General features: G+C 40.6%; 2 protein-coding genes across 5 annotated transcripts in view; one reads left to right on the top strand and one right to left on the bottom strand.

The window, feature by feature from the left end:
- Positions 1-1023: 1023 nt before the first annotated feature.
- hnrnpc (heterogeneous nuclear ribonucleoprotein C) lies at positions 1024-7326 on the bottom strand. 4 transcript variants are annotated; one of them, XM_068731522.1, is made up of 9 exons: positions 7195-7325; positions 5329-5424; positions 3788-4053; positions 2912-2984; positions 2720-2773; positions 2326-2501; positions 2083-2214; positions 1806-1960; positions 1024-1652 (listed from the first exon to the last, which is right to left on the bottom strand). In XM_068731522.1, exons 2-9 carry the CDS (start codon positions 5331-5333, stop codon positions 1542-1544), a joined length of 972 nt encoding a protein of 323 aa, XP_068587623.1. In that variant the 5' UTR covers positions 5334-5424; positions 7195-7325; the 3' UTR covers positions 1024-1541. The 4 variants fall into 4 exon arrangements, with proteins under 4 accessions (XP_068587623.1, XP_068587633.1, XP_068587640.1 ...); XM_068731532.1 differs by having other exon boundaries at positions 2720-2770; positions 5329-7326; XM_068731539.1 differs by having other exon boundaries at positions 2101-2214; positions 5329-7324.
- Positions 7327-12317: 4991 nt separating this feature from the next.
- The window catches only part of LOC137887926 (zinc finger protein GLIS1-like), a 36791-nt gene continuing 23589 nt past the window's right edge, over positions 12318-25519 (top strand). The window contains exon 1 of the mRNA XM_068731180.1: positions 12318-12396. The gene's annotated coding sequence lies outside the window, so the exon portion shown is untranslated. The remainder of the gene's footprint in view (positions 12397-25519) is intronic.

Here is a 25519-nt window from a genome sequence, read left to right as displayed (position 1 = left end):
AAAGACGTCCAGTGAGCTGGACGTCCCACAGAGTTCAGTTAAATCCAGCATTAAGAAATAAGTGGCACTTGTTTTAATCTGCCTAGAGCTGGCTGTCCTCACAAAGACTGGTGAGGGAGGCCACCAAGACAAATGTAGCTTTTTGTCCATCAGACTAGATGCTATGTTTGAACACCAAACACTGCACATCACCACAAACCCACCATCTCCACCGTGAAGCATGGTGGTGGCAGCATTGTGCTCTGGGGATGCTTCTCAGCAGCAGGCCCTGGAAGGCTTGTAAAGGTAGAGAGGGGAACATGAATGCAGAAAAATATCACCACATCCTGGAGGATAATCTGACTCGGTCTGCAAGAGAACTACGACTTGGGAGATTTATTTTCCAGCAAGACAACGATCCCAAGCATTCAGCAAAAGCTGCACAGAAATGGTTCAGAGACAACATGGTGAACGTTCTGGAGCGGCCAATCGACAATTTGTGGCTGGACTTAAAGAGCCGTTGACGCCCGATCCCCGAGCAACCTGACTGAGCTCCAGCTGTTTTGCAAGGAAGAATGGAGAACCATTGCAGTGTCCAGATGTGCCAGCCTGATTGAGACAGATCCACACTGGTGTATTGACCTGGAGGGGTTCTTTTAATTGACATTTGGTAAAAATCTGTTTTCACTTTGATATTAGAGTGGAGTTTTTTTCAAATTGTCAAAAAAGCCAAATTATATTGAGCATGATTTCATGTATAAAAGCAACACAAAGGGGTGAATACTGTTTATAGGCATTGTAGCTGAGGGTTCTCAACTTTCAGAACCAGATGCTAAAGCTAGTTGAAATAAACATTTTCCTTTTTAGTACAATTCCTGTAAGCTGATGCAGAAGGTGCCATTTTTTTTTTATTTGTCAAAAACTGAACTTTAACTTGAGGGTAAAATAGTGCGAGTTTTGTTCCAATTACAAATTCCGCTTCGTTTCCCCAAAAAAACCCTGCTGCGCTGTAGTTTGTGGGAGGAAAAAAAAAAGAAGAAGAAAAGTGCTTTCCATTTTAATATTTTATTGCAATTTATTCCTTTACAGTTGTGAATAGTATAAAAAAACAGACCTTAACATACAGACACACGAGGTCAAAACAAACTCACCGATGACGAAAAACAAAGACACACGGAACCTAAAACCGGCCTTTCGCAGCTGAATTTGTGTCCTCGCATTAAGACATGTCCGTCGAGCTGTTGTCTCTGAGAACATTAACAGTCTTGTGTTTCCGTCTCCTCCCGGGGGCAAGCAACGACGCAGTAAAAACACATACCGAAACCCACAGATAGCTATTCCTGGTACAAATACTGGACAAATTAACAAAAGAAACTAAATCGGCTTTACGGACAACAGAGTGTGTGTGTGTGTGTGTGTGTGTGTGTGTGTGTGTGTGTGTGTGTGTGTGTGTGTGTACCATGCTTGTGTGTGCGTTTGCTCTACAACACGCGTGTTAAAACCGGAGTCCAAGTTCCTACTGGAGGCTGTGTGTAAACTGCATGCGTCGGTGGAGTCCGCGCCTACGAGTCCTCTTCGCCGTTGACACTTTCGATATCGTCGTCACCTTCCACGTGCTCTCCTTCCTCCTCCTCGTCATCATCCTCTTCGTCCTCCCTCTCTTGACTCTTCACCTGCAGGTTGAATGAGCAAAAGACTTAGGTTGGTGTTTTTTTTTATTTTTTTTATTACGTTTAAGCCGTTTTATATTCGGTTACAAAATGTGCTGGCATGAAAATAGCCATGAAATCAATCTGTAGCTTTAATGCCAAATAAAAACACGGCACCTCTTCCTCCTCCAGCAAGTCGTCATCGTCGTCCTCCTCCTCGTCGGAGTCGTTCAGCTCCTGGCACTCTCGGTCTCTCTTCAGCGCGTCGTCCTTCTTGTTGCTCGTGTGCGGCGGTGAAGTCACCTCGCCCGGCTCCGTTTTAATGCCCTTAGCTTCCGACACAAATTCAGATATCGGAGTCAGACAAATCGTGACTCTGTGCGACCCGTGTGGTCAATGTTGGTAACAGAAGAAATGGGTAGATAGAGTCAGACACTGCCCATTAAAAACATACTGCGTTTTCCCCCCATACCCGACTTCTTGCTGTGGTCCTTCTCCATGCGCTCCAGGCTGTCCAGCAGGTCGTCCACTTTGCTTTTGATTTGGGTCAACTCCCGCTTGATGGTCTGCAGCTCGTCCACTTTCACTGCAGAGAGAAAAAAAAAAAAAAAAAAAAGACCTCAGGGTAGAAACACTTATATTACCACTGCGCAGGACCCGGATAGTCTCGGCTCGATGGCGCTCCAGATAATCGTACTCGTTTTGGACGAGGAAGTCCTCTGACCACTCTTGGAGGAAGAGGAGAAGCTGCTCTTCGTTCGCCGGCTGCTTCCTCCGCTCAGGCTGACCCGCGGACGCTTGGATGGGATCACGGCCCGCGACAAGGGGGGAGGAGGAGGGGGAGCGGGGACGCGGGACGGGTACGAGTACATCCTGGAATCAAACGCAGGACAAAAAAAAAAAAAAACAGTCTCTGTTTGAGTTATGCAAATTTACAGATACTGAAAGAACATCGTTTTAGTTTCAGCGTTCACAATAGACCAGTTTCATGCAAGATTCACAGCAGTGATGTGAACAATTGAGGAAATACAGAAAGTGTGCTGAGAGGCAATAATCTGCCAGTTTCTCTCCACCTGAAACATTTGACTCACCTGTCATAATAATCTCTCTGAAAGTCATAGTCGAGCTCAAATGAGGAACTGCTGCTACAAAAGAAACAAAACAAATCCGTGTGAGCTTTTAGATGCATTGACAATACTTCGTTTGCCACTTGTGGCATTTGTCCTGAGATGGCCCAGAGTAGCAGCTGCAACGTTGTTGGCATCAGCATCGTTGGGACTGACCTGTACATGTCTCCGGCTGAGCGTTTGGAGGTTTTTGACCGGTGTGGTTTGGGTTCTCCGGCCAGGTTGATGTCTGAGGAGAAAACGGATCACAGAGAGTGATGCATCTGATCCCTCCAGCTGTCAAGCTGTTTACTAAGTCTGATTATTTAGATTTCAAAGTAAACAATTGAAGCCAACATGTTGGAATGATTAACAACGCAGTCATAGTTTTATCAGCACTAGCACATCTTCCTCTCAGCTGATCTTTTATCTCCTTTTTATTATTGCTGGATTGTCCAACACAAACCTGAGTGTATTTGTACACTCAAAGTGCAGTTGTAATTTCAAGAATTTACTTGATAATTGATATTTTTTGTGGTAAAATAATACACATGATCAAAAGCAGATTTTTGTTCTGTCTGAAAACACTTCTGGATCTTTAACTTAACAAAAAAGCTCAATCTTGGAGATAAGGAGCACAAAAGTTGCACCCTTGACAGATGAACTCGTAATGATAGTGTGTAAAATGTGTTTTTATTTTGTCCATAGCTTTGGCACCACTGTCTCCTGCTGCAGAGGTTCTCCACCTAGAGGACAGAAACCCACCAAGGAGTCACACGGTGAGGCTTTTTCAAATTCTACAAGTATGTTTTTTTTATTTCTCTTTAGACGTTTCTCTGCTCTTTGCTTTTCTCTTGTGAGAGATACGTGTTCGTTTTACCTCATTATACCGTAATGTTTACTCACCTCAATCAGGAAAAGTAACCCTTACTGTTGAACATGTGCAACCTGTGACAAAGCACCTTAAATAACGGTGCTTTGTTTCACGGGGTCACACGCTCTCACGGCTGGGAACCATTGTCATGAAAAATATCTTAAAAATGAAATCCTTACCAAGCACTTGCCCGACAATCATCCTCCCGTCCTCCCCGCCGACGGCGGTTCGGGCGTTTCTCTCGTTGGCGAACTGAACGAAGGCGAAGCCCTTGTGGACGGAGCAGCCCACGATCTTGCCGTATTTGGAGAAGATGGCCTCCACGTCCGCCTTGGTGACCAGCAGGGTGTTGAGGTTGCCGATGAAGACCCGCGAGTTGAGGGAGCGTTGGTCGTTCTTGTTGGTGATGTTGCTGGCCATCAGGCTGGAGGTGGTGGGCGAACGGCTAAGCAGGAGAAAACACACACACACACACACACACACACACACACACACACACACACACACACACACACACACACACACACACACACACACACACACACACACACACACACACACACACACACACACACACACACACCAAATTCAGTGGCAGAACGAGTAACATTCCCCCCAAGATTTGACAAAAGGAGAAAACCGAGCAACAGACGTGATTGGTTGATGACAGCTGTGTCCAAACCCGTCCTAAACGTGATGCTTTGCAATCACTCTCTGCATTAGGTGTAGTTGCATAATATTATTCAATGACAGTGTCCCAGTCTAAAAATAACCTAGTCATGGAAAATGAATGTCTCATTTGAGTGAGAGAAACAGGACCTGGTTTTGACACTATGACAGAACCTATTGCAGGATTTGGGGCTTTTCTAAACTGTATTTTCAGCGTCACGTAGCAGCGAGTCTAATTCTCTTAAGCTGTGAAGTAGGCCCGGTGTTGATGGGTTCAGGGTCTTTATAATATTGCCAAGTCTATTAGTGCTTTTATACAGTACTACATTATGGTTGACGGTGAAGCAGGCAGAAACAATTACCGTTCATTTCACTCAGCAGGAGCAGTTACGCTTCATTTAGCTGCAATGCCCCGTTTACACCACTAGAGGGCACCATTTCAGCTACACCTCGATATAACCTGACGTCTGCTGCATTTCCCACAGAACAAAAAGATTTCAGTGGGTCTCTGGAAATATTAGGATCGCCAAATGAATTTGAATAACTTCTTCTAGTCTTATTTACCATTGATATCTACAGTAACATGTGAGCCACATGGATGTTCATTTTGTTCTGATAATTGTTGCCTTTTTCTAACATTAAGTTTGAGAAAACAAAAGGAAAAAGAGTGAGATGAGCCGGTTAACTTTGCCTAAATGCATTTATTTGGTCTAATAAGTATTTAACGCGTGTCTGTTTTAGATAACATACATATAAAGTAGATACGGATATTGCTATGAAAGGGCTGTAAAAATAGTCAGGAGCACCAATTCGCTCGCCTCATGAGTTATAGATTGAGTTGTTGGTTTATTGTGATTTGGTTTGTCATGTATATAAATTGGGTACCTAGAGAAAAAGTTTGTGAAACACCGTTCTAATAGACTAAAGGGAGGATGCCTGTCCTCAGTGAAGCCCAGGGCCTTGAGTGAATTTAAGAACAGCAAACACGGAACACAGTAGTGGCATCAACAATACCCCCCCCCCGCTCACAGGGGGTCTAACATTCACTCACTCCATAGCGTCTGTGTGCGGGGCTGCTGTCGTCTGACACTGCGGGCTGGGATCAGTTTGGACTGGTGTCGAAGCTTTCGCCCCTCGCGATTTTATACTGAGGCGACAGAAAACACACCTCAGTCAAGCCGAGCAGGGTTATCTTGCACCAAGTCTTACCTGGCTGGAGTGTAGACAGGAGTTAAGTGACATTACAATTGGCCACTTTGGGACTACAACCTGACCCCAACGCTTATCTAAGTGCAATCTAATTAAACATAAGCAGCTAGAAGTGAGACAATACACATCCAAGTTTAAGAGAAACAAATCTAAACCATTACAGTCATAATCACCAACCGGACACAAACGTGTACTGGGTCGGCCCTAGATGGTCTACATGCGTTTGTGTTGCCTTTATGAAACAGACGTAGAAGTTCGTACTTGATAATGAGGGTGAGTTATGTTAGCAGAGGTTTAACTTGCATAAATATACTTTAAACTATATCACAGGTGTCAAGTTGAATAATAAACTGTGGTGACTTAAGGTACGACAATAAGCACCCTAACTCACTTTAATGGAGTTTTGCCAATTCATAGTCTAAACATGGGTTGTCCCATTTATGTCGTACTCCTTAAACATTGAGGGATTATACCAGTTTTATTATATTTAACAGGATAGGTATTGTTGATTTCTATAATATGTGCAAGCCTACATTTAAACTAGATGGGGAATATGACAAGGTAAATATAAGTACCGTCTTTAACACAATATCAATACTAGAAATGAGCTTCAACATTTAACTTTTTAGAAACAGGGACATGGAAAGTAGAAAATATTCAGACAGAGGAAAATGCAGATCAGTAATGTGATAGATGCTGTGATGCATAATCACTTAATGCATGATCTTATGGGACCACCGTGTATTTTGGGTTTATTAGTAAGTTCCACTTAATGTAAACACTATTTAATTTATTGGCTTCTGTCTCTAATGTAAAGACCACACGGGACTCATGTGTGTACCTGCGGCCTAGGAGTAAATGTGAAGGCGTTGATAAACAAACAGCCATAATACTCATTCAGATCAATAAACGTTTAATTAATAAAATGTGTATTTGTAACGTTATGTCAAACAACACTGGGGCCACAGAGTCCAAAAAAACACTTCCACCAATGAAGAAAAAAAAAAAAATCTACTCCACAAAAACAAAAAGAGCAAAATCTGGAGATCATCAAAAAGTAGCTAAAATCATCCACAACACAGCAGCGCCACCATCAGGCTTCAGTGTGAAACACGGGCCCTGTGTTAGCATTGGGAAGCTCAAACCCAGCTAGCATGGCTAGCTAACGTTAGCCAAAACCACCAACAGCAAAGCATCACAAAAAAATACAGAGCAATCAAGATCAGTTCTTCTGTTTGCAAAAACACAAAACCTGCAGAATTCTTTGAGAATGTGTGATCGATAATCTGTAATCAATCAGGCTGAAGCTGCGACTATAAAAACAACAATGGACGCTCTGACGCGGTTAGCTAGCGCTAGCTTAGCTGGTGGGCTGGGTGCAAAGCGTGCCAAAAACAATTCAGTCTTCACAATAAAACGCTACAAAAACAAAAGCTACACGAACTTGCGAAAATAGACGACAATGTAGCTAAGATGCATCCAAATTGTCGTGTTTCAAAACAATAAAAAAAGAGCACAACCAGCGCTTGTGTTTTCAAAAGAGGGAGATGAGCGTCTCAGAGTTAGCTACGCTAAGCTAGCTCGATAGCACATTACGTTCTGTCCACTTGCAAAATGGAAAAAAAAAGCATCGTCGAGAAAAATCCAAAAAGAAATGGAAAAAAGGAAGGAAAAATTAAAAAAAAATGTCTGGGGACAAAATACTCACCACGACCGTTACGAGTAAAATGTCTTGCTTTCGGTAAAATCGGTCAAACGTGTTACTTTAGGTCGTCCTTTAAATTTCACCCCCCTTTGAACAGCGAGCTAGCTTTCTTCTAACCACAGAGCTAGCTTACGTCACCGGCGATGGCGCAGGACTGAATAGGGAAAGCTGGTTTTGTGTCACAGAGCAGTCCGGAAGGGCGGTAACGGTAACCAAGCTTTCGCTACAATACACAGGGCTATATGCTACCTACGTGCGCTTTCTAAACCGGTGTGACCTGGTCTTTAAAACGTACTCACCCTGCTGTCTTGGAAAATCTGTCCCTCCCAGCTAAAGCTTATTCGCCTTGATTGTTTTTAAATGAACTTTTAACTTTGTTGGTTGTTTTTTTAACTATTGTAATTTATGCTCAAAACGCTTCTTATGTCATGGTTTTAGTTTTCTTGGCATGAATAAAAATACTAAATAACGATGCGAATGATTACGAGCATTATGGCACCTGTATCTCTCTTATAATACTAATAGTAACAGCTTTATTTATATAGAACGTTTAAAAACAGACTTTACAAAGTGCTTTGACAGACAAAGCAGCAAAAACAAGGCAATAAGACATTTAGGACCTTTAACGTGTGCCACATAGAACATATTATAAATGCAAGTATTTTAAAGAGATTCATCCCAATATTCAAAACAGTTTTTGTGATTGTTGTGGAGAACTCATGTATAAGTGATCTTTTTAAAATAACGGTATCTGACTATAGTAATCGAGTCACATTTGTAGCTATGATTATGACTAATTTCACCACCACATAAACAACCTGTATCTTTGCTGAAAGTCTTTTAATACTGGTTTAACTCCAGAATATGAAGCATAATAAACTATGGATTACAAAAAAGAAAGAAAAAAACCTGCTGACATGAAATAATTGGGTCAAATCAGTGGGGTAAAAGTGGTAAATTGGTTCATTATTTTTGTCCAATTCATGTTGAAAAATGTAATCTTTTTATATACATCAATTTATTTGTTATATTTAAATATTGTACTTTTGAAAACAAAGAACATAAAGCAACAGATCACTGACGTATTACCACAGACAATCAGGAGGTGGCGCTGCTTCTATAAAAATAAATGAATGGGGACACTGGAGATATTTAGATAAACTCCACATTTACCAAACAAGAACTGAACATTCATATTTCATCAAGTCGCCATGAGCTACAAGAAAACATCAAAGTCAGAATAAAGGATTCGGACCCACCTAGATTATACTCATAGTGATTATTCTTGTATTTCCTAAGTGAAGTGTAATTTTGGTTTGACTGCAGCATGTGGGACAGCAAATGACCTGAATGTACTGTCTCAGGTTCCTCATCTAAAGATAGATAAGAAGTTTCATTTTGGAGTTTAGCAAGACGTTTCACGCTCATGCTACGCCCACGCTGGTTGTTTTAAGGTAGGACAACTTCTACTTTCATCATAATCTCACTTAATCCTATTCAAAGCTGTGTCCAATTTCAACCTGAGCTGCAGCCGGAACATTTGAAAACACCTGTGTGGGAGTGCCAGTATTGTCAAATGAGTGGTTGTCTAATCTCACAGAAACCTCTCTTTGTTTTTGATTTGTCCAAAAATCTTAAAACACGTAGACAACTTAAAACATTTAGCAAACTTTGCAACATCAGTCTGGTAAATGCAGCAGAGAAACTACTCGAATACACACACAAGAAATAATGAGTAAATAAGCAGCAGCTGTGCCAGCAGGTGGTCAAAGAGAGTCAGGTGATCAACAGAAACTCGCTGAGGACATCTAGTGTACAGGTATTGTACAACACACCTTTTTTACTGCACACTATTTTTGCTGTACTGTAAAGACCTTTTTAAACTTGCAAACATAAACGTGCAAAATGCTCCCTTTGTATTTCCCGTTGCGATGTCTGCTAATGCGGTAGCAGACAGGAAGTAGACTTGGTAGGAAGCTGTTGCATTAGCAACAGAATGCCAATGAAAAATGTCTGCAAGGAATGAAATGGTGCGTCAAGTGTCCCAACAGGCCAGCATCCAGAACACCAACCAGGACACTGGAACTTTACAGCACATCTTACTGTAGTACAGTCAGTATTCATGTTGTATTACACCTGTGCTGTTCTTGGTATGACAGTTGTCTCTAACCTTTTAGGCTTGTGACAATTAAAATGAAGGAATATCTACTCTTGGCCCCTCATCACAATGTGAATGTCTTTGAGTTGTGAGCATTTCATCAAATAGAGAAAGTTAGACTATTTTGGAGGTATTTAAAGGCTCTTTCTTTTTTTTTTATTTCACAGCTTGTTTATCACATTGTGACCCCTCAGATTTACCCTTAGTTTAGGAGCCACAGAGTTATGATGAAGTCAAAATGTATGCACATTTACAATGGACAAACATTCTTTTTAAATAAAAACACTGGATGAATCCCAATGCCTTTTTTATGGTAGACATTCTGAGATGCCACAGTATGAAAAGCACAGGTGTAAATGATGAATGAAGGCTGCATTTCATTTAGCTGCTCCAGTTTTACGGTCCTGGTGTTGTTTATGTTGGCTCACTGTCACACTGTCATGGTTTACTGGGACGCTTGAATAGAACGGAGCCTTTGTCAATGTCATTAGCAACACCTGTGGTTTTTCCTTAAAAGTCTAAATGTCTGCTGGGAAAAAAAAAATAGCCTGCTAGTATGTCTGAAAGAGTTTATTGCACCTGAGGAGGAAGAGAGTCAGAAAGAGAAAAGGATGTCAAGCAAAAGAGACCAAAACCAGCTGTTTTCTGTGTCTAGTTAGGAGATACAATGGCCTAACTTTTCGTGGAGAATGTGTTCTTTTGTGAATTGTTTTCTCCCATCTGGTTCTGTTTTTTGAACGGCGTCCCAGAGGACTTGTTTACAGCTCTGTGCATCATCTCGGGAATCAGAAATACAACTCTGACTTGCAGTTTCACCGTGTAATAAGATACACAGATAAAAGGTTTTCGGCGCCTTCTTTGTGTATTCCTGTCAATCTTTGCAGCGCGAGAAAGGGCCAGATGTTTGACAGGCTGTCACGCAGTACGTCCAAGTTTTGATGTGATTGGTACAAATGTGGGAGGGACAGGGAGTTTGCTTCATTTTGGGAATTTGACGAGGATAATATTTAGCCTTCATTTTTTACCACAGTGTACATTATGCAGAGCTGACAGAGATTCCACAGGAAAGTCTGCAAGCCAAATAACGAGAACATGGTCAGTACAAGGCACCACAAATGCACTGTGTACACAATTATAGGGATACCACTGGAAATAATGATTACAATACTATATATTATTGGTTTGGCAGATGCATTTGTCTAAAGCGACTTTCAATCTTTCTGCATGCATTTTGAGGAATTTGAGGTTCAGTGTCTTGCTCAATATCAACTATCATAATCATCCTGACGACACACAAATGTACCTTTCTCTGTTACCAAACGACTACAGGCCCATACATTCTCTCCGCAAGGGAATCAAGCAACAAATGATTAAAAGCGCCTGGACTCTCTGCAGCAAAATGTAGACAAAGCTAAGATAATAACAGACGAAGGGAGGCTGAAAGTTAACACTCTGAAAATCAAAAGCAAGTCAAAAAACAGCCACCTCATTCAATTACAAAGTGTGCATTTTACAATTTTAGACACATAGCGAGAATCAGAGGATTCTTTCCCAGGCAGAAACTTATCGATATGATCCTTTCCAGCAGGTTAGATTACTATCACGGCCTTTGTCTCTGAATGAAGACAGAGAAAACACGTCCCATCAGTTCTCAGGTTTCTTTCAGTTTGTCACAGAATAGAGCTTGCTTGTCTGTAAATCTCTCAATGGACTGGGACCAAAATACATCTCTGACTGTCTTTTACCAAATGAACCGTTTCGGCCTCTCAGGTCGTCAGGTAAAGGGCTGCCAAATGTTCCCAGTTTGCAAACTGAACAAACTTCCAGAAGACATCAGACCTACAAAAGCTTTAACCACCTTTAGATTGAGGTTAAACCCGTCTGTGTTCTGTGCTGCCTTTGACTGAACCGTAAACACACATCATGCCACATTATGAGCTCTGTTTATTTCAACACATGCAGGGATAAAAGGGAAATGACTGTGGTGCCATTAAAACAGTATCAGGTATCACTGTAGATCCTCCATAATGGGTTTCATAAGCATGTTTGTAGGAAGTTATTATTGCATTATCCTACTATAGCAATAACATTTGCGACATCGCTCGGTGAGTTCCTTAATAGTTTTGGGGATTACTTAATACTTGCCAGGTGGTGATACTTCTTTCTGTCATGTTTTTAAAAAACTTTAACTCCTTCTATTAAAACATCACATTTGCATAAAGGTTGTAAGTTACTAATGATAAGTGATAAACAATTCAATTTGCAGTTATACATGTTATTAAGAGTCAAGATTGCAAACTGCTCATCTGTGTTATTAAATGTTCATGAGTCCTGAATGAAAGGTTTAATCATTCTAATCTGCGATTGGGAATAATGAATTGTTAATAAAAAGATGTTGATCCAGATGTGCTGCAGCTGCATTCCCAAAGGTCAGAGGTTTTGGGAATCAAAGGAGATAAAAAGACAAAGCAAGTGTGACACAAAAGTAGGATAAACATCAGCCAAGATCTGGCAACCCAGACATTGTTCTTAGTTTACAGTGGTGGAAAGTAAGTCTACTTCTGAAATGTAAGCACACGTGTTATTGGCTTACAACTGATATGTTTAGCAAAGTAAATCATATTCAATCATTATTAGCCATTAGTAAATGGTTGACAAATTATTAAAGTCAACAAAAGGGTTTAACCTTATACCCTATTGGCTATAACCCCTTGTTATTAATAATCGTATGATAATGTTAAAAAGTAGGGATGATGTCACCATGGAGTTATGTATTTATGTAGTTCGGTAATTTAATTGCTCCACAAACTTTCAGTAAGTGAATCAAATTAGCTGCATCACATCCTCTGTTTATTAAGACTTAAAAAAAAAAAAAAAAAAGTTTGCCTGTACGTGCGTGTGCGCGCGCAGCAAAGCAGATGCAGGCATGTCCTGTGAGCTCGCGGTGCAGAGAGCGCTGCTGTGACAGTGGGAAGCACAATCCGCGTGCAGCCAGCGCGAGGCAAAGACCTACTAACAAGCTGTGAACTATAACTGGACGCAAAACGGTAAGAACAGCCCTCAACGAGGACGTTACCTCATGATCTATGTTGTGTTTTAACAGTTTGTAGCGAACGTTTTAATGCTGATTTGGTGTTTTTACTATTCAGTTAGATCACTTCAAAATCTGCCTTTTTCTCTTCTTACAATGATCATGATGCAAAACCACGAGAAGTATTAAGAAAGTAGACATCACTGTAAATGTTGGCAGCTGTCTGTAAACACTGACTCCAGCTGACACATGAACCATTGTTTGGTGGATTTGAAACAGCTTTACAACTACTAACATGTCAAAAATGTGTGATAAATGAAGAGAAACTTCCCTAAATAGATGAAGACAGTTCCACGAAATGATTCTATCTGGTCTAATTGTACCTCTGTGGGTTACACAAGAACTTGTTTTGATTGTGCAACAAGGATTTTGAAGATGGCAATTAATAGATATGCTATACTAGTGAACTCTTACCCAAATGTGATATTTTTTCCCTCTTTTTACTTATGGGACTCTTCCTTTCCACTCCTCTGCAGTGCACTGATTTATGTAATGTTACTGGAATGAAAAATGCTGCGCAGGGGGTGGAAATCTGGTTTTCTGGAAGCCAAACAGATGAGGAGGCTTGTTTTAATCATTAGTCTCATGGTATCACTGACATGGAGCTTGTGCTGGGGAATCATGGTTTATGCTCGCAGGCCTCTGCCAGTGCTCCCATAGCACAGAGGTGTGTGCAGTGAGCACTGAGTCACGGATAATTACATCATTTACCTCACTGAATCTTATATATGTGGCAATTAAAGGGGTGATAAACAAGATTTGTACTCTTCCGCTAAGCTCAAACTGGCGTTCATATGCCTTTTGGGAGGTTGATCAGGTTGTTGATCAATACCCAGAGATTATTTCACCAGATGCTCAGATTGTTTGTTGAAGCGCTTCGATGGAGCATGGTGCTATACGAGCGAGAGACAAGGGCGAGCCAAGATTAGTTTCGGCCCCAAAAATATTTGTTTGCCCTGGCAGTGTATGTTTGGCTTCGTTTCACACCAGGGAGAGAAAATAACAAAAGCTTTTTAAAGTTTGAGTGGATGCTGACTTTTCAAAATGTAAACAACGGTTTCGAAATGTTTAATCAGATTACAAGTGAAAGTGTGAACACCGAAACAGGATCCACTCATTCTGCAAGAGAGTTGTGAGGTTATACATTACTTCATCAGTGGCAGACGGGTTGAGGGGCAGGGCCGAAAATAAAAGGGCACCGGCTGTATGTATTGGAGCACCAGCGTGTAGAAAGTTCTCTAGCATGCAGAGCAGCCCTTATGGCACTGCATTGCATCTTCTAATGGTAAGGCCTCTCCAGAGGGCACAGCATCACATTCTCTCTAATGGAAGGGCATCTTTAGGGCACTTTATCATGTTTTCTCTATTGAAAAGGCACCATAGAAGGCACTTTATTCATTTTCTCTACTAGAAAGGCCCCATATAAGGCACTTTATTATGTTTTATCTGCTGAAAAGGCAGCATATAAGGCCCCTTATCATGTTTGATCATGTTTTATCTGCTGAAAAGGCCCCATATAAGGCACTTTATCATGTTTTATCTGCTGAAAAGGCAGCATATAAGGCACTTTATCATGTTTGATCATGTTTTATCTGCTGAAAAGGCCCCATATAAGGCACTTTATCATGTTTTATCTGCTGGAAGGGAATCCTTGGGGCCACTTTGACACAATACATTTGAGAAAAACATCTAAATATTAAGTTGAAAAAGTTGCCATATCAACAGCAAATATGCAAACAGTTGATAAAAGTACAAACATCACTTCTTCACTTTCTTGCTTTATTTCTGTCACCATAACGCTCCTCACCAGGAACAATTCGACATTCTGAGAAATAGGATTATTGTCTTTCTTGCTGGGAGTCAGATGAGAAGCTCTATACGACTACAGCAGGCAGTTAGCTTAGCTTAGCATAAAGGCTGGAAACAGGGGGAATAAGCTAGCCTGGCTCTGTCTGAAGCAGCTTAAGCTTTCTAAATAACCAGTATCTTGTTTAATCCGAACACAAAATGTAAAAATGACGATGTGTGATGCTATAAGGGAACTTAAGCACATAACTCCCTGTAAAACCACAAACTTAATAATACTTAAGTACATTTTTGAGGTACATCTTTACATGAATATTTCCATTTTATGATACTTTGTACTTCGACTCCACTTCATCTCAGAGGTAAATATTGTGCTACGTTACTTTTACATAAAAGAAAAATTATGCTTTAGTGATATGATTCAGTACTTTATACTACTAATCTACCCAGTGGTTTTAAAATACTGTTACTTTTTCTGTGCAGATTAATCAAATAAGATACAAATGTATTTATATATAAGCTTTAAAGGTGTTGGTAAAAAACTAAAAAACCCCACAAATGGCAGTAAATTAAAAACACAACATGAAGAAGAAACAAATTAAGCTCTGAGGGAAAAGTTGGAGTCACTGGGTCTCTTTTGATTAAGTAATCTTGTTACACCCTCTTTATACTACTTGCATAAAACCAGCTGATGAAAACACCTGCTGAGACGCAATTTCTTTTGTTTACTTTTAGTAAATTTGATTAAGATTTGAGCAATATTTGGACGGACACACAACGTATTACTGCAATTCCCTCTGGAGGCCAATAGAGGTCATTTTAAGTCACAGCGTTCTTACTAATACCGCTTTAATACCCATGTTTACAAAGATGACCTAATGTATTTAATTAAGGGTTCAAAGTCCCTGAGCGACTCCGATCATATGGGATTTATTAGTGAAAGGCAAGAAACAAATTTGCTTTCTCTTACATAAATATTTGTTACCATGAAAAAGCCCGGAGTCTGAATTTGTCACATCCGATCTCGTGCTCGTTTGGACTGCTGTTTTATGACAGCGCTGCCTGTGTTCATGGTGATGAAATGGTTCGTCACTTGTTTTTCTCAGCTGCCCGGTCCCTGCATACCTTTCAGGGACATTAACAGTGATTGCCCTACAAGCAGAGCTCATTTTGGTTCAGAAATATTATTCCTGGCTGAGAGGTGCGTGCTCTTTTGCAACACCCAAGGGTGACACAGCTGGGTAATACGACCCGCTGCAAGTATCAGAGGTAACTGTTTCAACATTGTTTCTGGTGTTTATTAACTGCAGGCCAATGTCTTTTTAAGTCATGTTTAATTTGGTAAATTATTTCAAGTCCTGGAACTTTTCTTCTGAGCACAGTCCAGTGAATTAATGGGATTATGAAGGGTTACAGTTAATACATGGAGGTAGTTTATCTCTGCATGATGATTATGAACAGATTCTTGCTTGTGGTTATTTTCACAATACTTGAATAGAAAACAAATGTATTATGGAGATGTGCGTGTGTTTGTGTTTGTTTGTATCTGGTCTCTTTGGTTTAGATGTGATTACATTACATAGCTGCAAGGAAACCCTTCTTGGTTGAATGATATGTTGGACAGCGGTGTGTTCAGATCCTTTAATTAAAGGAGCAATACCACGATGTAAAATGATTACATTACCAGTCCAAACCCTGCATTTAAAAGCAGCCTTTAAGTAATAGCAGCAAAAGAGTGTGAAATGCAAACATACCCATTATGTTCAGTGTCAGTTTAACTTCAAATCAACATGTAAAAACAACCATCACAGAAATACATTTTAGAAAAAAAGGACAATATTTTTGTGTGTGGGTATTGCGGTATAATAATATACGTCCTATATATAGCAAAATAGGCCAGAGGATATTTTGGGCAAGTGTGGAAAAGCTGGCAGCAGAAAAAAGCGTGGTTTTGGTGGTACTGAATCAATGCACGACATAAAAATTGCTCGGTTACTGCCGTTGTTTGTCATTAGGCTGCTCTGATATGATGGTGTTTCAGCTTGGCTCTGGTGACCGGTCAGAGCCACACAACGGGGACGGCGGAACAAGCTGAAAACACCAACTGTCATAGCATCACCTTACTCAGTGGATGTGGAGAATTTGGTAGCAAACAAGTTGTGTATTTACACATCCAGCAGATATGAAGCAACAGTACAGCGTTTATTTGTGTTTCTGGCTACCTGTCCATTCTTAAATCTCTTTTTAGCTCTACGTTTGAAAACATATGCTGCTTGGTGCTGGGCGGGCACAGACAGGTAGTGTACAGTGGGTTTATCACAGCCTTTTTTTTTGTTGTTGCTGAAAAACATGCTGCCAACTGAGGCTGAAAACTGGGTTGATGGTGAGAGCGGTGAGACTGAACCAAAACAGTAAAGTTGTGGGCTGCACATCCATAAATCTGATTGAATATAGACCAAACCCTTCAGCTGAGTTGGTGATAATTCCACATTACACGTGTGAATTAAATTGTAATACAACCTCTGCATACTAAGGCAGTTTGACAACATCTTCATTCTATGTGGAATAAAGGAATGAAGTAGCTTGTATCGTTTTTTTTGTTCTCGAAAAAAGTTTACAGTGTGGAGATGAAGACACACTGTTTTTATAAAAGATAACGCAATAAAGCTAATTAGTTTATTTCCCACAATGTCTTCAGTGGGAGGTCAGAGTTGCAGCAGCATAACAGCAAGAGAGCAGAGAGTTTCATCAATCATCAGTGCAGCAGCAGCAGCAAACTGTATTACAGCATACACACTGGTAATTAAACTCAACAACCAAGAGGAATAGCCTTATAAAACGAAAACATCATTATGTCAAATTAAAGGTGTATGTCTTACACAGCATGTAGCCACAGCCAGTAGCAACATAATGTACTGTTTTTGCATGAATTAGTGTTTGGCCGTGTACATTTACTAAGAGAGGACCATGTAGAGGGATTTGTTGCAATAAAGTTTAAATATTATTACTGGGAGCCACTGAAAACTAACATACAAGGATAACAAACAGAGCAGTTAAATTAAAGAGATTTGTCAAGATTAATGACGCCTCGCAAGAATCGGCGCAGCAGACGTACACATAGCTTTCCTCGTTTCATCCGCTCCCAGAGGAAATACGAATTTACATTTCAAAGTTTTAGTACCATATAAAAAAATCAAAAAAATCAAAGAGCAGTCTTTCAAAGGATTCAGAGGCCCAGCTGGAAGCACAGGGAGAAATGTTAAATAGGAACAAAACTGTGAGACCGAAACGTGTTGGTCAGAGTGCCATTGTTCTGGCATGTTGTAAAGTTACGACCCTTACCTGGAACATGTGTATGTTTACAGTAATAATTCATCTTTTAGTCATTTAATAAGCAGGGTTTTTTTTTCTGACCACACTCTCCCAGCTTCATTCCTTCCCCTCTATTCCCAAATGTATTTGCAATATGACTGCAATATGACACCCTTTTTTAGAAAGCCATTGTTATCTGCTAGCAGTGGTCTGGCACAAAAATCAGGGCCTCAGAAGGCCCCTCCCCCTTTTTAATACATCCATCCGCCTGTACAATCAGTAGTGTTTGTCACACCATTTGATAACGTTTTTTTTTCTCAACATACTGCACTTATGTCGGAAGTAACACGAGCAGATTGTGTTAGAAGACCTGCAGCTGATTCTCTCCCTGTGGCCGTTTCCTTAAACTGAAGACAGTGCTGCTTCATTTATCAGCAGGCCAACTATGATAATATTAGCTAGCCATGTTACATGCCGACATTTCACCACTCAAGAAACACTGCTGGTAACTTTGTCAACAGCGTCTCCTCTTATAATCACTGATTATCATATTTCTATTTATTTTCTCTTTCGGTGGCTTGATTGTACTTCTACTCGATTACTTTTTTAATTACATAATTGCTTCAAAGTTCCCCTGAAGTCTCACCTTTCAGAGCGATGAGTGGCCATGAAACGCTCTAATATTGTTTTCAAAACATGAAATATTAAACTAATAGTTCATTTATCATGCTAATAATGTGAAACTTTAATTCCAGTCTTTTAGGTACTTGGCTCCACTGATCCCCTCACTACTACACTCCTGTCTGCTAGTTGTTTAAAATGAATTCTCCCATGACATCACATGGAGGGCTGCAGCATGAAGAGCTGGAAAGTAATTGCTTGATATAGTCTTGCCTGATATATTGGCAGAAATACAGATGTTTCACTAAACGTAGCTAAAAAAAACAACAACCGCTAGATGCAAAAACATAATCATATGGTTTCACAGACCAAATACCACCCAAAATGTGTTTTGAAAGACACGTTGGAGTCCGTTAGTACCCACCACACCAGACCCAGTCCATCGCAGAAGAGTTTTAACCGACGTCTTGTGATGTTGCTCCTATTTCAAGACGCTGGCAGGCCGGGGAGTCCAAGTCTAGTCCATAGGCTTTGCTGTTGCTGTTGCTGTTGCTGTTGCTGCTGCTGCTGCTGCTGCTGCTGGCCCTGCTGTATCTGGTTCAAGGGCTCTGCTCACACCGTCTTGTGGTTTGGACCGAACCACTGTCATTTCACAGGAATTTCCTGCCATCTGCGCTCAGTCAAAGTTTCTCACAGATCCACACCTGCTTGTAAATGTTTGGGTCTGCCAGGAGGAGAGCACGGAGGGATAGGTGAGCACTGATGGAGGAAGAGGGAGAGATCCACGCCCCGCATTCTGGCTCGAGTTTAGAAATAGTGGAACTGAAACTTACTTGTTTGTATAGGAAATCAGATTTTTAGTTGAAGACATACATTTTGCTGATGCTGAGGCAGAAAGATGAGAGACCCTATGGTACACCAATCTAAGAAAACAAATGTTATTTCCTGCACTTTCATGGTTATATTCACGACATGGAGGTAGTTTTCAGATCCTTTGCACGACTAGAAGAAGCAATACAACAATGTGAAAATGCTCAAGTACGTCTTACATAAAAGAAAAGTTTGATATTTTGGAAAATGGATTAATTCGCTTTCTTGCTAAGAATTAAATGATAGCATTGATACCACTCATGTCTGTAAGGTAAATATGAAGCTACAGCCCGTTAGCTTAGCTTAGCGTTCTACAGGGAGAAACAACTATCCTGACTTTGTCCCAAAGGCAACAAAATCCGCCTACTGTCGCCGATGCGTCGGCCTGTTATGCGTTATGCACATAACTTGATTCTGACAGACTGTAGCTGTGATTATAACTATATATAGCCATTGGATGAAGTAGCTTTGGCCGTTGCAGTCGCTGTGATGGTGGCTGTAGTCATGGCTGTGCTTGGGTTGTTATGATTATGACACAATCAGTTTACAATGTGTGTCACACTACTACATGCATGGTTTGTGTGCAGTGAACTGACAAGGATGTGCTGTATTGAAGCTACTGTATTCCTGAGACACATCTGTCATATCTGATAAAAGCACTGTGTGGCTCTCTTGTCTGATGTTTATAGGGGCAGTAAAGCGCAGTCACAATAGAACCGTGGCCGTATCTGTACCACCATAGATACAACCACAACTGCAGCCACAGTCCAGGAGTAATGACCAATAAATGCATGATGTAGAGCGTTGCATCATCTGTCTTCTCCTCTGCAGAGCGTTTCCCTAAACTGGTCCTGTATTATAACGGGACTGGACCGACACACTAACGGTTCCTTTCAGGGGGAAAATGTGTGCTCACGATGCGGGAAAATGGTTCCTGAGATTGTTTTATTATTATTATTATTATTATTATTATGAGAAATATCATTGGGTTATTATTTCTGATGCATTAATGTGTATGCAGTTGTTGGTCAAGGTGAAGTCATTCTTAACCACTTTATATACTATTTTTATGGCTTTCATTCATAAGCAATGCATCATGTTTTATAAGATCGTCATATGTTTTTTATGGAAAATGTCAATCATGAACACATCTAAAAACTATAGCTGTCAAAGAATAAGATGTACAATATTTTCCTCTGAAATGTAGTGTAGTAGAAGGAGAAAGTAGAAAACAATGAAAATACTAAAGTAAAGTACCTTAAGTATCTGGGTAAAAGTACTTCCTCCCTCTTCATTTGTGCGTTACATGCGCCTCAACAGAGTAGAGGTATCTGATAAAAGCTAACTGGTTTATAGAAAAAGGAAAATGCAGATATGTGAAAATTGAAGACAGAACATCCAGTAAAAATAAACAATGAAAAAAACCCCTCTGCTGTTTCCTCGGAGAGATTTCACATTTCTAAAAGCGTTATTTGCAGAATTCACTGTCTCACCAAAGCCCCAAGAGGGTCACTGTGTCTAAAGTTAACAGCAATTCAAGCCTCTTGCTAAGACGACATGCATGAATTGTGATCCAATAACGCATTCTTATTTTGTGCAACATGAGACGGTGTTATTCACCTGCTCCCACTGAGTTTGCTTTGACCCAAACTGCCTCTCCAAATCAAGGAAGTGCCAAAGACTTTTCTCTGGCTACAACACAAAGTAGCCTGCAGTATTATGGAAATAGGAGCGTTAACACACAACGATACAAATGAGCACATTTATCCAAATAACAGACTTTTTTTTTTTTTTTTACCAGCGAAGACACTGAGAGAGTTTAACAGTCTTTGGCTCAGTGTGGCCACATTGATCACGTTTATGATGTGATCGCAAACCGGGTCGCAGGCAGCTCATAGGATGGATATAGGATGTGTGCATGTAAAAAAAGAATAATGTAAAAGTCAAACGTAACAATGCTCGTTTAGAATTATCAGCAGGTCGTCCTTCAATCAGAGGATCGGCGGTTCGATCCCCGTCTCCGCTAGTCCATGTCCATGTGTCCTTGGACTAGACACTTAACCCCAAACCGCTCCCGTAGCCCCTGCCATCGGTGTATGACTGGGTGTGAATGGGTGAACGACATGTAGTGTTGCAGCGCTTTGAGTGGTCGCAGGACTAGAAAATCTCAATACAAAAGTAAAAGTACAAGTAGCATTTACCATTTACCACATTCCCATTCAAATTACCAGTGCATGATGAGATCGTGTAACCGGTAAAAACCAACTGGCGTGATGTGTAAAAACAAAACTGACTGAGATTACCAGCACTGTTAATGATATATATGTATACTGTATGGATTTGGATCCATGGAAACCTTTGGTGAAATAATAATTTGATTCTGACACACCCTTCTAGATTAGATTGTCTCAATCTCAACTTGTCTCCTTGTTCTCCGGGTAAACGTTTAGGTTATTTCTCTCTGTAGAATATTGATTTGTGGCTTATTGTTCAGAAGAAAAGAAAACACATTTTTTTCCCTTTGCTTCCAGCTGCAGTATCAATATAACCAGGCATGGAAGAGTAATCCCCTCCTCTGGTGGGGTCTTGTGGTGGTTTTACATTCCTCGCTTCGTTTTGAAGCTGTGTTTCCACAGTCATCAGTGGTTTTGTCACCTGGACAAATTGTAGACATGACGTAGCGGCATTGGCATTGGCATCGGCGTTGCATTTTGTCACGGTGTTGCTGCAGCTTCTGATCGCTCACTTGGACGTTGCAGGGAGTTCTTGTGCTTTTCTGGAAAAACGGTCATCAGCACCTTTTTCAGTAGACTTGGCTGCAGGAATGAGACTGGCACAGCGAGCCGTCATGTTCAGAGAGGAGGAGGCAACTTGCAGCCATGTGTCACTCATCAGTGCATTAATGTGTCCAGACTCCTGGCACACTTGGACGTGACCTTACTGTCCGCAGGTGTTTGAGCCCCTGCTCGAGGTCAACATGAACTAAATGGTCTTTGAAGCTTTCTGTTTCATATAGTAGACCCTGTTTTCCATGAAAGGGAGCCTCACAGGTCATTCAGTCTTCATTCAGTTTGGGAACAATCATTGTTAAAAGAAACCAATGCTGAAAACGAAAGCAGAACATTTGACTTGTGTCAAACTTCGACTTTAATTACCCCGGCCTCCTCCCTCTGTGGACTTTCCTCCTTTTCTCCCAATCGGCACGAATCTTAATTGTTTTTGGCCATTTGCTGAAACGACTGATGCCGTCATTCTTCTTGGGAGGACGGTCTCTTATGTCTCTGATTAACGAGTTTCTAGAACTTTACAACTCTACAGTTTTATTGTGTTATTTTTACGTTCTTGGATGACATCTAAACTTTGTGCTGCTCAGAAAACATTAGCCAGTGGTTGAGGAAATGATGGATTTAGCCTCAAGTTCCAGGGGCCATCTGTACCATTAACTATAAGTCATTATAATCACTATTAATACTAATAGCACTTATCATCTCCAAATAGATGTCCTTTAGTTTCAGATACATGACCTTCCACCTATAGCCTCTTAGAAACAGTTTTATTTTACGGTTTTTGACTAGAGTAGTTATGTTGATCTTATTAATGTGTCATTTCTTGGTATGCCACTGACAACAGCTTAAAAGACATTCTTGAATCAGTTCCCAGCATAATTCGCATGAATCACTTTGTACTCGGTTCAGTTTTTTTGGGGGGGGAGAGAAGGTGTCGATCACAGTCTGCGTCTTTGTGCAGCTCTGCAGCTTTCAGTGTCAGGTCAGCAGCTTCAGGTTGGGCCTCTTCCCTCAGTATAAATAAATGTTTCTGGAGGCTCCACCTCATGATCCTCTTGTTTAGGTTGCTCGGCTGAAGCTGCTTGACAGCTCGTATTGCTGTGAACTTTTTTACGGTGGCCCGAAGACGTAACAAAAACACTTTTCCTAGATGTTAAGCATATTACACACGAAGTACGGTCTGTTTTTAGGAGGACAAACTCCTCTGCATATCCTATAATAGTCAGACCTAAATTGCCCCCCCGTCCCCCTCTAGTTTGAACAGAAAATCCAGCTGTTCATCCCACAGCGGGCAGGATTGTGCTCCCATCTCAGCTATGTGTTTGATCTGAATAGATGACATTTATATATGTTTTGCACTACTTCCTTGACTGTGAAGCTTTTTCCTTTTGAGTCGTGGAACATAAGTAAGATGTATATGTTTGCTCTGTGTCTTCTGATGGAGATAAGGTGCTCTAGGTGGTGATCAAAATGTGCAGTGATATCGTACCAGTTGCTGTAAAAACAGATGTTCCTGTAGTGGTGGAGGAGTGAGAACACCAGCAGAACTATTAGAGCCATTTAATGTAGAAAAGCATTGCTTTTTACAGCCTGAAATGTATTATGTGCTTCATACCGTCTGGGACACAGCTACAGGTCCAACACTGACACTATGACTAATGTGTGGCGATGATTGTATTTTGTTTTTATTGTAGTGTTTTCTACAAAAAAACCCGACTCTCTTGTTTAGTTTCCACCTGCACAGTGTTTACCTGTCGAAAACTGCAGTCTTTCTTTAAGTTGCCAAGGTGTGAATGAGTGTAGGTGTAAGAATGTGATGCAGGCGGCTGTGCTCATTCAATTTCCTCTGAATAAATAAAGGATAATGACCAGAAAGTACAGTCAATTTTGATTTATTAGCACACTCATAGCCCACAAAATTGGTTTCACAGGATTAACCTATTTTCAAAATGAAAGCCTTGAGGCACAAATTATTTCGAGAAGTGTGAACTCTCCCCCTTCGGCCAACTTTCTCTGCTACTGGGATACCGATCGCTCATGTCGTTTGTAAAAACACAAGCGGCAGTTGTGAAACTAGTTTTCTTTAATGGCGAGCCAGCCACATTTATGAGAGTTTGTTCTGTTGCAAACATATTGTCCTAACCTGAAATATACCGCACCTGTGGGTATGCATCTTCTTTTAAAAGCAGCAACTAAGATTTACAACGCCCATTTTCCCTCTCAAACACATGAAATCTCATATGACTTATATAGAAATGTGGAAACACATGATGCTCGTTCCATATGTCTCTGTGATCCTGTTATTAGTAGTGATATGATAGTAACTCCCCTGCTTTAAAAGAAATAACCAAACTAACTGTGCATGCACTCATGCATACATACGAAGACGTATCACTGTACGTACATTAAAGACTGATGGGAGAAGAATGGATTGCAGCCGCTGATGGCACCATGAATTGTTCAACCGCTAGCTGCCCTGTCTCAAGCTCCAATTCACTAAAGATGTTTTCTGCTGATGATTTTTTTTTATGAATTACAGCGCAAACACGGCAATAAAGTTTTGCAGCTGAGTGCAATTTGCTCTTTTGGTGATGAAAGACAGTTTTCAGACTGCGAGCTACCGAGGTGCAGAGGCATTGTTATTTTTTTTGGGGCCATTTTGGGGGGCAGCGAATCAAGCTACTAACTACGAGCAACACCTTTCACATTATACATATTAATTTCATCCATTGCTGATATCAAAATATTGATTAGTACAGCTTTAAAAGCAGGGGGGCAGCAGGAGTGACCTGCTGTTCTGTGGTCAGACTGACGATAATTTTCCAGTATCCATAAAAAGTTCTCGTGTGAACTGGCAAACATTTGGTCTTAGTTAGGAGAAGTTAAAAAACAATAATAAATGAATAAAAATAGCTGATTTTCCCCTGATACGCTCACATGCATCTGATAATCTGACAGTTCTCTGTAACTGCAAATCCACTCCGATGCCTCTGTAACTCCATTGAAGATTATTTAGGAAGGATTAGGAAACTGGATTTTGTTTACTGTGTGTATTCACATCTCTCACTTCAATAAGGATCTTTTTCCCATGTTTCGCTGAAACCAAAAAGCACAAAAAAAAAAAGTTTGTAATTCCAGAACCAAAGTGCTTATTGTTGAGACAAGTACACATTTGCTTGTCCTAAAATGCCGCAGCTGTGTTTAGCTAACCTCAGCAAGTGAGTCTTTAAAAGACACCACATGAGATGAGCCTGCTATTTTATATAGTTTGCTGGCTCGCTGAGGCTTTGTGGGACACTTTTCTTAGTTTTACTGTCTGACTCGTCTTTCTGGATTAGCACCAAAGTTCTTTGTGTACAGACAATGCTAAAATAAAACCCCCTTTTTGCTATATTTGTGTCCTGGTTTGATGCTAAAAAGAAGCTCTAGTTAGAGATTATTTATCAGATGTATTTTTCAATTGTTATGAATCTAGTGTTTAGTTTGCATCTTAAATCCCACAGGCTGCCCTCAAAACTCTAATATTGGTTTTAGCTCTCAAAGCCAACAGGTAGGTTGCAATTATCATGCTTCAAATACACTCAACCACTTCTGCGACACAAGACTCATTAACCCTGTTCAACTTGTTGACACATCACAACATCTCTAATTAAGATTCAACCACAGTTCCCATGGCTGCTCTCG

The sequence above is a fragment of the Cebidichthys violaceus genome, unplaced genomic scaffold, assembly GCF_023349555.1.
Source record: "Cebidichthys violaceus isolate CVI_PGR_0920_01 unplaced genomic scaffold, fCebVio1.0.p SCAF_104, whole genome shotgun sequence".
NCBI lineage: Eukaryota > Metazoa > Chordata > Actinopteri > Perciformes > Stichaeidae > Cebidichthys > Cebidichthys violaceus.
The sequence above is the reverse complement of the archived record's forward strand: the minus strand, read 5'-3'. Positions and strand labels throughout refer to the sequence as shown.

What these genes read in the sequence shown, in the direction of transcription:
- hnrnpc (XM_068731522.1), bottom strand. An exon ending in GATTGTCGGGCAAGTGCTTG is followed by an intron (nt 2,985 to 3,787) that starts GTAAGGATTTCA and finishes TTTTCTCCTCAG; the next exon opens with ACATCAACCTGGCCGGAGAA. An exon ending in ACTTGCTGGAGGAGGAAGAG is followed by an intron (nt 1,653 to 1,805) that starts GTGCCGTGTTTT and finishes TTCAACCTGCAG; the next exon opens with GTGAAGAGTCAAGAGAGGGA.